General features: G+C 32.6%; 1 protein-coding gene across 1 annotated transcript in view; it reads left to right on the top strand.

The window, feature by feature from the left end:
• The window catches only part of LOC149785258 (kinesin-like protein KIF18A), a 91,720-nt gene extending 78,647 nt beyond the window's left edge, over window positions 1-13,073 (top strand). The window contains exons 20-21 of the mRNA XM_089979105.1: window positions 4,506-4,604; window positions 7,400-13,073. Coding sequence (XP_089835231.1) covers window positions 4,506-4,604; window positions 7,400-7,454 — 154 coding nt within the window. The 3' untranslated portion in view covers window positions 7,455-13,073. The remainder of the gene's footprint in view (window positions 1-4,505; window positions 4,605-7,399) is intronic.
• The last annotated feature ends 692 nt before the right edge of the window (window positions 13,074-13,765 follow it).

The raw sequence follows: 13,765 nt of genomic DNA, 5'->3' as shown, positions 1-13,765 counted from the left end.
CAACCCATACGATTGGACAGTTAGTCTCAGTGAAATGACGTAGAGAATAATAAAAAATTACACAAATACTATCATTGCAGATACTGGCTTGTCCATTGTTTGTTCTGGGTCCAGGTTTCATATTAGATTTAGTGGAGTTGGTCAGAGAATCAGTCTGACTTCACAGGAGTACTTCAGGTGCTTTAAACTGCCCACATTTGTCATGCAAAACATCTGCATGATGAAGCTGTTCTTATAGAATTTTCTGAAAATGGCATCCAACAAATAAACACATTCAGGGCAAAACTGACAACAGATCTCTTAAAAGGTTCAAACAATCAGCACAGAAATAATAAAAGGAATATTCTGATTCTAGAGGGAAAAGCAGGAGAAGCAATAGTTATGATTATTGGCATCCTGTGTTGATTTGAGAATATGTCATGGTGGGCAAGATGATTGCATCGCTACATGAAATTGAAGTGAAAGAAATGGATTATGTCAAGTTGAGAGACAGCAAGAAGCCATTGAGCTCCACAGGGTTTTGAACTGCTGTTTCTGAAACTGCTGGAGGTAATTAAGGTTGAAGTGTACTTGACAAACTCTTTAGTTGAACATCATGTTTTTCTGTGCTGCATCAGTCCCAGATTTCATATTCATACTTTTAAATGCATGTTTTTCAAGTTGACAATACCATTACAAGATATGTTTGTACATTCTCTAAAAATTGTTTTAACTTGAGGGAAAATATAGACTGGCTTACTGAGAGGGTCCTATTATGGTTGGCAGGTGATCTGTTTGATTCACAATTGGATGCAGACAGTCACACTGTCTCACCAGTACCAGATGATAGGTAGATAAAGGCATCAGAGTTAAGATCCTATGCTAAAGTTTAGATATTAACCTTTGTAAAATATAAATCTTCAAAATAAATGTGTGTATTTTAAATTTAAAATATAACACCTTCAGTCCCAAGCACAAAGCTTGAAAAATTAGTTTCCAGAAAAACATTCAGCACATTTCCTGATGGTGTAGATCTCTCTCTTTGATTGTTTTAAATTTACAGCATTGTTAGTGGTGAATGTAACTTTGCTCATTTTTTAAATCAGTTTGGAAATATACCATACTGTTCATTAGCAGTATAGTGCATTGTTTTACTAGCAAAAACTATAAAGAAGAGCAGTGTAAAGCATGTGATACGCACATGACCATAAGACCAACCCCATCAAGTCCACTCAGTATACCATGTACACTAGATCTAGCTTTGGAAAGTTGACTAGGAAACATGCAGGTTTGTCAAGAAGTTACCATGCATCATTCACTGGCTTTGAAATTAAAATGGTGGGTGGTACATTGTTGTATCAGAAAACGTGCATGGCCTAAGTAACAGGTTTGCCAGTCTTAAACTTTAGTAGTCATGGGATGTGTGTGTGTGTGTCTATATATATATATATATATATATATATATATATATATATATATATATACACACACACACACAAAACAATTTCCAGGGTAGATGGTATTGTCATTGCAATATTCATGGTTTTATTGCCCTCATTTATCATTGCACTTGTAGTTATTTTTTACTGTTTTGATGGAGGAGAACAATTTCTCTACAAGATTCTTATAAACAAACATTCCTAAATGATCAGGATACATACTGCTGGTTTGATATCATGTGCCTTTGTGACTCAGATCATCTGTACTCAGAATTTAATGTGCTGATCTACTACATGATTTTTTGTGCCTAAAATTTATTATTAGTTACTAAAGTTATCTACTTTTTCAAAGGTATTTGTGTATAATTTAATTCCTTTTTCATATTTGCTGTGTAATTATTTACTTTTTCATAAGTATTTTCTGCTTAATTTGTTTACTTTTTCATAGGTATTTGCTATATAATTTATTTACTTTTTCATAAGTATTTTCTGCTTTATATTCTTTTTCATAGGTATTTGCTGTATAATTTATTTAATTTTCATAGCTATTTGCTATATAATTTATTTACTTTTCATTGGTATTTTCAGCTTTATTTACTTTTCATATGTATTTTCAGCTTTATATTCTTTTTCATAGGTATTTGCTGTATAATGTATTTACTTTTTCATAGGTATTTGTTATATAATTTACCTTTTCAATGGTATTTGCTATATAATTTATTTACTTTTTCATAGGTATTTGCTATATAATTTGTTTACTTTTTCATAGGTTTTTGCTACATAATTTGTTTACTTTTTCATAGGTATTTGCTATATAAGTATTTCCTTTTTCATAGGTATTTGCTATATAATTTGTTTCCTTTTTCATAGGTATTTGCTATATAATTTGTTTCCTTTTTCATAGGTATTTGCTATATAATTTGTTTACTTTTTCATAGGTATTTGCTATATAATTTATTTACTTTTTCATTGGTATTTGCTGATTTATTTGCTTTCTCATAGGTATTTTTGCTGTATAATTTATTTACTTTTTCATAGGTATTTGCTATATAATTTAATTACTTTTACATAGGTATTTTCTGCTTTATTTACTCTTTGATTGGTATTTGCTATCATATTTGCTGACCTATAAGTCGATGTGGAGTACAAGTTGAATCAGCAGATTTGGCAAATTTTCCATCCTTCATCCATATAAAAGTAGATTTTGAGTATAAGATGAGGCCAGATCAATACCTTGGATTGTGTTTCACTTCATTCCACACAGCATCACAAATTTTATCCTATCTGTAACTCAGTAACCTTTCCAGCCAGGATCATTAAATGTAACTAAAAGTACCTAATTTGTTTCACACGAAGTGTTTTAAATGTATTATAAACTTTCAGCTTTATATAATGACGCTGGCCCAAAATTTGTTGAGTTACAGATAGGAAAAAACCTAGATGCATATATATTCCATTGCATTTTTCTTCTTGCACCTCATTATCAAAATAAAATATGGTCCGATATATGAAAGATAAAGTTCAGCTCTTCATTCTATTTTTTCTTTACCTTATTGCCCCCATGTTGATTAAACTGTTGTCAAAGAGAGAAAACATTAATAAATGAAACAGTAAATATAAACTATGAAATACCATACTCCTTCAGGGTTTAAATATTCACAATAACTATATCCATATAGTCTACATTAGGCTAAATCCCAAGAATGACCATTTTGCATTTTTGCGTGCTGTCTGATTTTCTTTGCAAGTATAATGACCTCTCCATTCCCAACAAATAAGATTTTGTTTAAAGTGCATGTACTCTTCCAGTACTTAAGCGACAATTTTTAAAAATCTTTGCTGATGCTAGATGTACTTTAAATTGCTGTCAGTTCCATCAGCATGTTCAAAAATGTCACTGGCTGAGAAGTTTACACGTGTAACCACTTGGCATTTCCTTTCATTATATGGTACAGTATTCATAATACCCATGGGTAGCCCCTTTTCCTATTGGTACCCTCACTAATCTGATCTGGTCTGGCGAATCTTGACCTTAAACAGGTGTTAGCTTGGAATGACTGAATACAGCCGTAGCATATTTAATTAGCATGTAAATACTACTACAAAGCCATGTGATTCTTGTATAATGGAAGTGACAACAACAAAATAGAAGGAAGTGCTTACCTAGTGGTATTAATTGATAATGGAATATGGTACTGCATTTGTACATGAGTAAGATCAGTCATCAGGTAGTGAACAATACAGATTTACAATTGTGAAGACATCTGTTTGTCTATCTCTCTCTCTCTCTCTCATTGGGGCAAGAAGAAAATTGTGATAGAATTTGTCTTTGTCATATTAGTCATCTTCTAATGTGTAAATTCTAATGTACATATTTGTAATCAAATTTAAACAATGTATATTACAAACAGCGTACATTACTGGTGCATGCTGCCTTGGCGCAATAACATCAAATCAGTGTTAATGTTTAATACATGTTTAATCATGTTTAATCATGTAATTATTTAATATACTCAATGTGGGATCCTATATTTGTTCATACATGATCTCTTCCCCAAAATGAAATATTTTGTACACATTATTTGTCGTACTCTTGGAGAATTATTTTCCATACGAAAAATATGCTAAAGTGATTCGGCTGACATAATGCATATACAAGTCAATTTGGAGTATAAGATGAAGCTAAGATTTTCTGGTAAAAAAAAAAGTATCGTCTTAAAGGCGGGCAAATATGGTATATAATTTATGTACTTTTTCATGGGTATTTATTATATAATTTATTTTCCTAGTCATGAGTATGTAAGGAGTATGATAATAAAGAGGACAAAACTGTTTTCTTGCACACAGCAAAAACCATTTATCATCCCAATTAAAACATTTACCTGATATTAACCATTTGTTAAGTTTGGAAATAGCAACTGATTTGTCATTGGTGTTCTTGACAGAAAACATGGAATAAAATTTGTTGTTGGAAAGTTATTATACAAGCACTCATTTTCATGGAGTTTTAAGGTTTCACTGACCTTATAACTTCTATAACCATCTGACAATATGGAACATTCAGTTTTGTTATGATTTCATTTTCAGCTTGAGACTTCCTTGGCAGGAGAGTGGACCTCTAAGAATAGCTCTAGGCAAGAAGAGTGGAAAAAATTCATTTGCCACCAATAGGGAGAGATTTGCTCAGTAAGTTAATCTCTTTTTTCTTTTGCGCACCATGATGGACGAAATAATGCTGTGATGTTTTTCATTTGCCTTTTTGTTCCTTTAAGGTAGACAGACCAAATTTGATAGATTTGTTTGCTTATGTAGATGACCTAATTAAATTTTCCAATCATTACAAGTTTTTGAGCTTTTGGATGTTTTTGAGGAAAATCTTGTTACCACATTTAAACAGAACCATTAGAGGTAGACAAAAGTTCTGCTTTGTATTCATATCTGGATGACAGATGAAATTTTTAGGCCATTGCAGTAATTTTTGCTTGCTTGGACTTCTTTTGATGGGAAGGCACTTTGAACATGAAGTAGTCACCTATAGGGGGTTTCACGGTTAGTATCTCCCCTTGAAAACACCAGAGGGCATATCGGTGCAACTCACTTCCGGATAGTTAAGTCAAATAAGATGGCAGATGTAGATCAAGAAAATGTGATAGACCGCTCACATTATGCAGGCAGGATCGATATCTGACTATCTTAAAAAGAAATTCTATCAATATTTGATCAATTATTTTTACATCTTTTATTTTTTTTTCTCTCACTAACTTGCACTGATCTCAGCTTTCAAATAAATATTATCTGCCCATTTCAGAACTTCATTATCTTTCCATTACTACCTTATGTTCTTGTTTGTATTATGTGATTGTGCAAATGTGTATCGCTGCGTAAAAAGTTCTTGCAATTTATCTCGCTTGAAGAATAATGAAAATATGTTTATTTTGTACAGCTTCAATCATAGCAGTTAATGGAGGTTGAACGACAAAATGCACAAATGTCAACCACGCTTGAACATACAGGTGCACGTACAAGTCTCCTTGATGATTATTTTAATTTTATTTCCTTGGCTTTTCTATTAATGTTCATTATACTTTTCATGAAATAACTCAATTTTTTTTTCAAAATGCAAAAATGTCAACCACTGTTGAACAGACAGGCGCACATACGAGTCTCCTTGATGATTATTTTAATTTTATTTCCTTGAACGGTTCAAAATTTTAGAGTATACAATTTGGAGAAATATCGATGTTAGACACATTATGCATGTATATGACATTTGTGGCTCTCACCTATCTGCCTGTCTGTCTGTATGTCTGTCTCCTTTCATCTGGTGCATGGGTATGTATATCCTCGAATGAATGTGTGTTCGCATACATATATTACATAAACATACTTCTGGTTAAAAACGAGTATAAAATGATGCTAAGTTAGAAAGAGTGACTGATAGATAAAGAAAACAAATATGAATATTTGTGAGTATCCATTTATTATTGACTTGTAGAGTATGTTCTTACAAACAGTCTCTTTTTTAAATCATACTGTTTGCAATTTCACATCTGGTCACGTGGATCAATATTGATTTAAAAGGCAAACCAAAGTAATATAACGGAATCTGTGAAATAATTGGATCTTTAAAACTTACATATTTGATACAAGGAAAGTTAAACAGAATTAAACTAATTTTAAGAAGGCTGTTCTAGATGAATTTGCTGGTGGCAATCAGAAATGTTGTCTACAGACCCGAGCAAATTTGCGTTATTACGTGTCAGCATAAGCAAAGAAAAATCATGCTGAAAGTTATTGCATGTACTGTCCGATACTTGATGTTTCAAAAGTCACCAAAAGAAAAGAAGACAAAAACGTCATTTGGCATGTTAATTAATCTGAATATTGTACGATATTTACACCCAAATATGAATAAATATTCCATCTGCATTAATTACACTCATTTATCGTTATGATAGCTAATGTAATTATTGCTTTGCTAAGTTCCTCTGAATACATTAAAATACTGTGTTCCATTTAAAAAATTTAAAAAAAAAAAAAATCAGCTGACGTATCAAATTCATGTTATTTTCTTATCGAACTTGTGTTATAACTTTCTTAACTCGTGTTATAAACGAACTATTAGCCTTGCAAAAGTAACTGAGAAAGAAGGATATATTAACATATGAAAAATGCAAATTGTTGAGATTGTTTTCGTTAAAGTTATGTTATATAACCAAAAATGTGCAATAAATGTTTAAAATCGGAGAGCAGAGTGAAATGTTCCTACAAATGTATCTGAAATTATGGATAATGAATCTATATTATCAGGTATGGACAGTGTATTTAATTTAATTATTTGATATCATTTGAGTATGGAAAGTAAATATTATTTAATTATCTGTTATAATGTAAGTATGAATACTGAATCTAATTATCTCATATAATGTCTATAATTATTCTCCTAGTATGAACAGAAGATGTTTGACATATACATTTGATTCATTGGTTTAACCATAATGATCTGTAGTACAGCTATGATACCTTCCTTTGTTGACTATGTTCCACTAACCAAGTGTAGAACGGTGAACTATCTGGAACTGGAATTTTTTTGTGGGCATGCGCATTGGAGCTAATTTTAGGCGCTACGATCAGTAACTCTATTGCAACCGTGAAACCCCCTATAGATGCAATTTAGAATTTTGTATAATTTTCCTATGAATTGCTTGAGTAAAATGAATAAGTCGGCATATAATTTTTAAAAAATGCCTTTGCTGGGTACCATATGTTTGAATGGAGCAGCCCTATTATATTCTTTGCAAACATTCCATTTCATTAGAAAATTGTTCACTATAAACTGGTTCCAGTGAATGCCATTTCCTGTCATGTGATTAAGACTGCTAATTACTTACACTCAAAACAAATCAGCTGTACAGTATGTATCTTTTCCATAATTTTGTTTGTTATTTCTATTTTTAAAACATTTCTTTGTATCATTGCAGAAGACGAAGAAGTAAATCCATGAGTAATTTAAGCAATCCACGCTGGCAGAATTAGACTTTGTGTGGTTGAATTAAACAAGTACTTGTGCGTGCCTGATGATATTCACACTCTGAGGAATCTTGCATGTGCTTTCTTCCTATTATATTTACTTCGATGTATACCATGGCATTTCAAAAATGACTTAAAATGTCAAGATTTCATGCCAGGTCCACAAGAAATTCAGAAAAGGATGCTGCATATATGTCAAGTATGCTGACTAATTCCTATTATTAATGCAAGGAACATCTGCATTTGATATCCAGAAAACTGATTCTGAGAGGTTGACAAGTAAAGAAAAAGTAAAATCATCAAAATAATGCAAGATAGATGATCCAGACTTTGTCATAGTGGCTGGTAGTCTTTTGAAATTCTATTATTGTAAGATTATTTTTAAGAAAGAATTTTCTCAGAGATCATGTTCATCTATTTATCTCAAATTTTATGTCTCACTTATGTTTAGCCTAATTTGCTTGGTTGCTTATACCTTGATAATTCATCTAAATGTATCGTTGTATAATCTCATTTGCTTTATAGAGAACAGTACAAGTTTTAAGAATAGAGGGCATAAAAGCCTCAGAAAAATGAGATTATTTATAATCATGTTGAAGATTTTTGAATGTACATTATCAATAATTTCTGTCTTAGCTTGGAAAGATAAGCAGAGATTGAATTATTGCATGTTTTCAAATTCTGTAAAGGATATAAACTTTATTTGAACTTACCATTTAGTATCATTATTTGTCTCCATCAACCATTTTTAGTTAATAATAATTTGATATTCATTATCTGCATGTATCAAAATGTTTATATTATCCCTACATGTTATCAGTGAGGATATTGCAATACCCACTGTCTGCCTGTCTTTACTACAGCTCTTTCCAACCACAACATGCAAATTCACAATATCATTTATCTGACTAGCTGGCTGCCTGTCTTTACTACAGCTCTTTCCAACCACAACATGCAAATTCACAATATCATTTATCTGACTAGCTGGCTGCCTGTCTTTACTACAGCTCTTTCCAACCACAACATGCAAATTCACAATATCATTTATCTGACTAGCTGGCTGCCTGTCTTTACTACAGCTCTTTCCAACCACAACATGCAAATTCACAATATCATTTATCTGACTAGCTGGCGGCCTGTCTTTACTACAGCTCTTTCCAACCACAACATGCAAATTCACAATATCATTTATCTGACTAGCTGGCTGCCTGTCTTAACCACATCTACTTCTAACCGCAACGTGTAAATTCATGATACTGTCCATCTGATTTTGCTGGCTGCCTATCTGTATCATTTTTTAAACCATTCACGCTACCCTCCATCTGTTTGGCCTCTGCTTGCCTTATCCACATCCCAAGGGTTACATGTAGTATGCTCAGTTGTGAAAATTATGCTAAAATTGACAATTATAACCAAGTTCTGGAATCTGTGTGAGTGTAATCATGCAAAAAATAAGGATTATGCAGAACTGTTCATGAATCATGTATACTTTATTTTCTGCAAATGTAGATATTACCTGTTTTGCTCCAGTACAGTGTTGCTATTGTGGATTATTATTTCAGTTGATTTAAAAAACCTGGTAGCCAAGGAATACCCAATTTGACTGAACGGACTCTCAGTTTTCTTTAATGAAACGAATTTGTCTAATCAAATCAGGCTGAATGTGATCCAACATATTTGTTTCATTAAAGCAATTACACCCCTACTTCAACAAACTTTGCCATTCCTGTGGTGCCAACACTCTTCAAAAAAAAACATCTGTCAGCAGAGTTTTGAAAAATGCAATCACTGAATTGTGCCTGGATTTATTTGTAAGGAAAAAGGCATCAGAGTAATTACAGTACGAATAATAAAGCAATGTACACTCAGTGCAACTATGTGACCTATTCTTGAAAATTTTACCCGTTTTCCTGTTGATGCTTGACAACAGAACTTGATGGTCCTCTCCTCCTATTCATGACCATATTGTTCCTCTTTTTTTTAACTTTAAGATGCATGGAGAGAGAGTCAGTGTGCAAATTTACTAAATCCTAAATGCAACCCTAAATCTCCTAATAACCCACAAAGTGGAAATTCACAATACTTGATTGGTGTCATAACCAGATGTTATCCATTTGAAAGAGGAATTTAAATGTAGGCGTCTTATGCTAGACTTACTTGGAGGGTGTCGTAGATGAAATGTACAAAGATTTCCATTACATTGACATTTTGAAATATTTATAAAAAAAATTAAATTTGATATATCCAGTAATGGCAGGCAGATACATTACACGCATTAAAGATTTTAAAAACAAGACACTGGGGTCACTATGGGGCGTTGGGGCATCAGGGTGGTGGGAGTAATATATAATAAAAACTGCAAGAATTTGCAGTGGTGGACTGTTTAAATTGCACAAATAATGTCTCCTTTTTAATTTTGTTTGTTTTTTGTATTTACTAATTTTTTAGGTTATTGTAAAAGATTTAAGAGACTAACGCTATAGGAGTATATGTAAAGTTAATGCCATTATTTTTGCAATTGTTGTACCCATTAATTTTTCATACACAGTTAATCCATAACATTTTTGTTTTTACCACAATTTGTGCAAGTTTTTTGTACCCTTCAATTTGTCATCCACAGCTGATACATCATATGCTGTTGAAAAGTGTCCATCTGATTCCAGTTTAGTTTCTACACTAACTCAGTTGTCCACCTTCTACAGTTACTAAACTCTGTGGATGACTTGTACTTGTAGTAATAAGAACACTATTGATTTTGTGGTGGAAAAGTAAAATGTCAAGGTCATTTACTGAAACAAGAAAAAGGGTTTCTGCACAATAACTGATGTTCTCTACCATTTACAGTTCCACTGCTTTGTGGTTGCTCCTGGAATAAGTTTAGGGTCTAATGATTTTGAGGGTCAAATGGTCAAAGGTCAACATTGTATTAGATTTAACATCAATATTGTGCATAGCTTGCACTTTGGTAAGGAAGAAATGTATGTGTGTGTGTGTTTATAATGTGTGTGTTGAAAAAATTTACATAAATTTTAGTCTGCCAGGTAATCATGTGCAATGATAAAAAATTAAAATTTATTGACAAATTAAGCAAGAAGCCTCATAAAATGTTAAGAGCAATATTGGTGCTCAGAAAATATGTTCACAATACAATTTACAACAACACAACATACTAAAATATTTTTAAAATTCTGAGATAAATTTTTGTGAAATACCCCACAAATTCAAAGGAAACTTTGTCATTGACACAACACAGGAAATATAAATTAAGCATATCTTGTCCCCGATATCACAATTATACACAAAGAGCCATAGAATTATCTGATTCTGCCAAAGCATTTTCATTGATAAAAAAGTAAGGTGTGTGCACCACCCTCCCCTCACAATGATGTGTATGCTCAATTTTATATTGATGCTTTTTTTTTTTAAATTATGTTGCACATGTTTAAGTGTACATAGTGTAGACATATCTATGATTATATATCTCACTTCCTGTATAGTAGACAACCTCATGTATTCTCCTGTAGTAAAATCCACCGATTCAGCCATCAACCTTTATTGATCTTTTTTTCTTCTTTATGAGAAGAATCGAAGTACAGTCTATTAGGACTGATTGAGGGTGTGTGTGTTGTTGTTGACAGCTTCTGTCATTTTCCCCATATAACATATTTTGTCATCAACTTTATATAGTCAACCATGCAAGTCATGAATTTGCAATAAAGGTGTCAGCAAATGGGATGTTAATTATACCCTGTACATACTTTTCTAATGTACTTTGTCAAAAATGGACTACAGTGGTTGACAAAGACTTAAATATAGCATACATGCAGCCTGTAAATATATTACATCATTTCTCATTTAATTCCAATCCATCCATATCTCACATTAGTTTATGTAAGAACAAAGTCAAATACAAATAAACCTGCTCTACTTGTACTCTTGTTATGACCTTCTTCATTTATGTATGATCAGCATGTATATTTTAGAGTTTGTTGTTTAAGGGTTGCCATAGTAATATAGCAGGAAATGATACAAATATGACCACTCTGGTGGCCTAGTGGTTAGAGCATCCACCTCAGATGCAGGAGGTCGTGGGTTCGATCCCCAGCTGAGTCATACCAGAGACTTACAAAAATGGTACTAACAGCTGCCTTGCTTGGTGCTCAGCATTAAGAGGTTAGTGTTAGGACTGGTTGGCCTGGTGTCAGTATAATGTGACTGGGTGGGACATCATGCTACATGCCTGCGGCATGATGCCCCAGTGCTAGACATCACTATAAACTGTCACACTGCAATAGCGATATGGCTGAAAAATTGTTAAAGGTACGTTAAAAATCGAAATCACACACACAGACACACTGATAAAAATATGAAAATCAAAGAGGAATAATTTTCTGTTGAAAAATTTATTCTTCAAAATAGCAAAATGCTGTTATAATAAATTTAACATAAATTATTTGTTGAGTGATAAAATGAAATAAAATATGTTTTAAGCAAAAAAATTTGCTCCAGATCATCAAAAATGAGCAATCATTTTTGCAAAGCTATATATTTGTCTTCATTTAATCGCCTTATTCATTGTTAATTGTTGCTATAGAACCTTGTCAAAGAATTTCCTTCCCCATATACTACTATTAAAATTTCCAAAATATACATAAAGATGCAATTTTGGCATATCACATAGAGCTGTAATTTTCTCCTAATCTCTCAATGTCTCCTAATATATGCTAACCCCCCCCACTCCCTCAACCCACAATATATTGGGAATGGGGATACAGGAGGAGCCTCTTTGTCCATCTGCACGATGGCAATCTCATATGCACAGTGCAATGTAATGTTTATAAAACCAGATCTGTCTAAGGAATAGCAACTGAAATGTTACTTTCTTTTTATGCCCCTCATTGCTTTCAGCAGAGTCATCTTAATTTGGTCCTAGTGATCCATCATTCTGCCTGTCATTCCATCCTGCAAAGCTTGTTAGTAAGATTGTGCCAAAGTACTGAACATAGCCAAAAGAAATGGCGTTACCACATTTGATTCATGTGTATATGACCTCATTTGTATTTCAGGCCATTACAGCAATATTTAAAGTTTTGTTTACACCCTTTGAAACTTTTTGAAATTACTGACGTTTGAGTCATCTTAATGAAACTTGGTACGAAATATTATCACACTTGGATGGTGTGTTGTGTCCAGTAATGGGTGTTGTCTGGTAAGTGATTTTTTAATCATTTTCCCATTTTCAAACATTGTGTTAAAGTTCATCACAATTTTGTGTGCTGTAGAGGTCTCAGCTATCTGAGTTATCATCAATCTTGGCTTGCATTAGCATGATGACTAGACCGTATGTTTGAGTCATTTACTTTTGGTGTTATCTTCCCATATTCAAATATTTTGTTCACTCCATCATTTGATGTGCTGTTCATAGTACTATAAACATTTTAGGTATCTGTGCCAACTTTTCCAGGAAATTTGTATCATGACTACTGGTATATAGTGTGTTGCATACACATGGTTTTTTTTCAGGTGCTGTAATATCACTAACATGTATGGGGATAATATTTTGTGGTTCAGGTGTTGGCCAACAACTGTTAGGGGTTCAAAATTGTGCGGGGTTATGCAGCTTAATGACTGACCATATAATTTTTGGTAAGAAAAAAATTCAGGTCCCCAAATATTTTGAAACAAATTCTTGCTTTGAATTGTATAATAAAGGAACTAATAATGTCCATTATATTAGGTGGAAAAAATGAATTATCGGAAGTAAACAAAAAGATCCTGGTTTAAAAGAAAATCTCTGGTCCTCCTCATAAAATTAAAGATATATTTATCACAACAAGAAGGTGTGTTGGATTTTAAATTGGGGTTTGTTGGATAGGTGTTTTCTCAGTTATTTCCCTTTTTCAAACACTGTGCTGTTCATATTTCCTTAACTAAATAAAAGTGAGGATACTGTGTATTAATTTATTATACCTATGCAAACAAAATTTATAGGGGAGGGGTAAACTGGAGTCAACTTGTACGTCCATCACATTTGTTTGCTTAATGTCTCTTGAATCCATTGCAATATCTTCCTAAAACTTATATTCTTTTGTATCATGACCCCAAACACCTGTGAAAAAAATGGAGCGAATCTCATGAACTGTTTAGTAGCTATCCATATTTGTGTTACTAATTGTTTACATTACAAATCATCCATTGGTCTGTAACACTCTTCTATGGTTAATATGTCCTTAACTATTTGAGATATATATCAGTACAATCATTTGTGTTCCATGTAAGAATACCATTGCCATATTAGTATGCTAAAAGTTTCATTA

Source organism: Sinohyriopsis cumingii, chromosome 13 (assembly GCF_028554795.1).
Source record: "Sinohyriopsis cumingii isolate HCF-2022 chromosome 13, ASM2855479v2, whole genome shotgun sequence".
NCBI lineage: Eukaryota > Metazoa > Mollusca > Bivalvia > Unionida > Unionidae > Sinohyriopsis > Sinohyriopsis cumingii.
The sequence above is the reverse complement of the archived record's forward strand: the minus strand, read 5'-3'. Positions and strand labels throughout refer to the sequence as shown.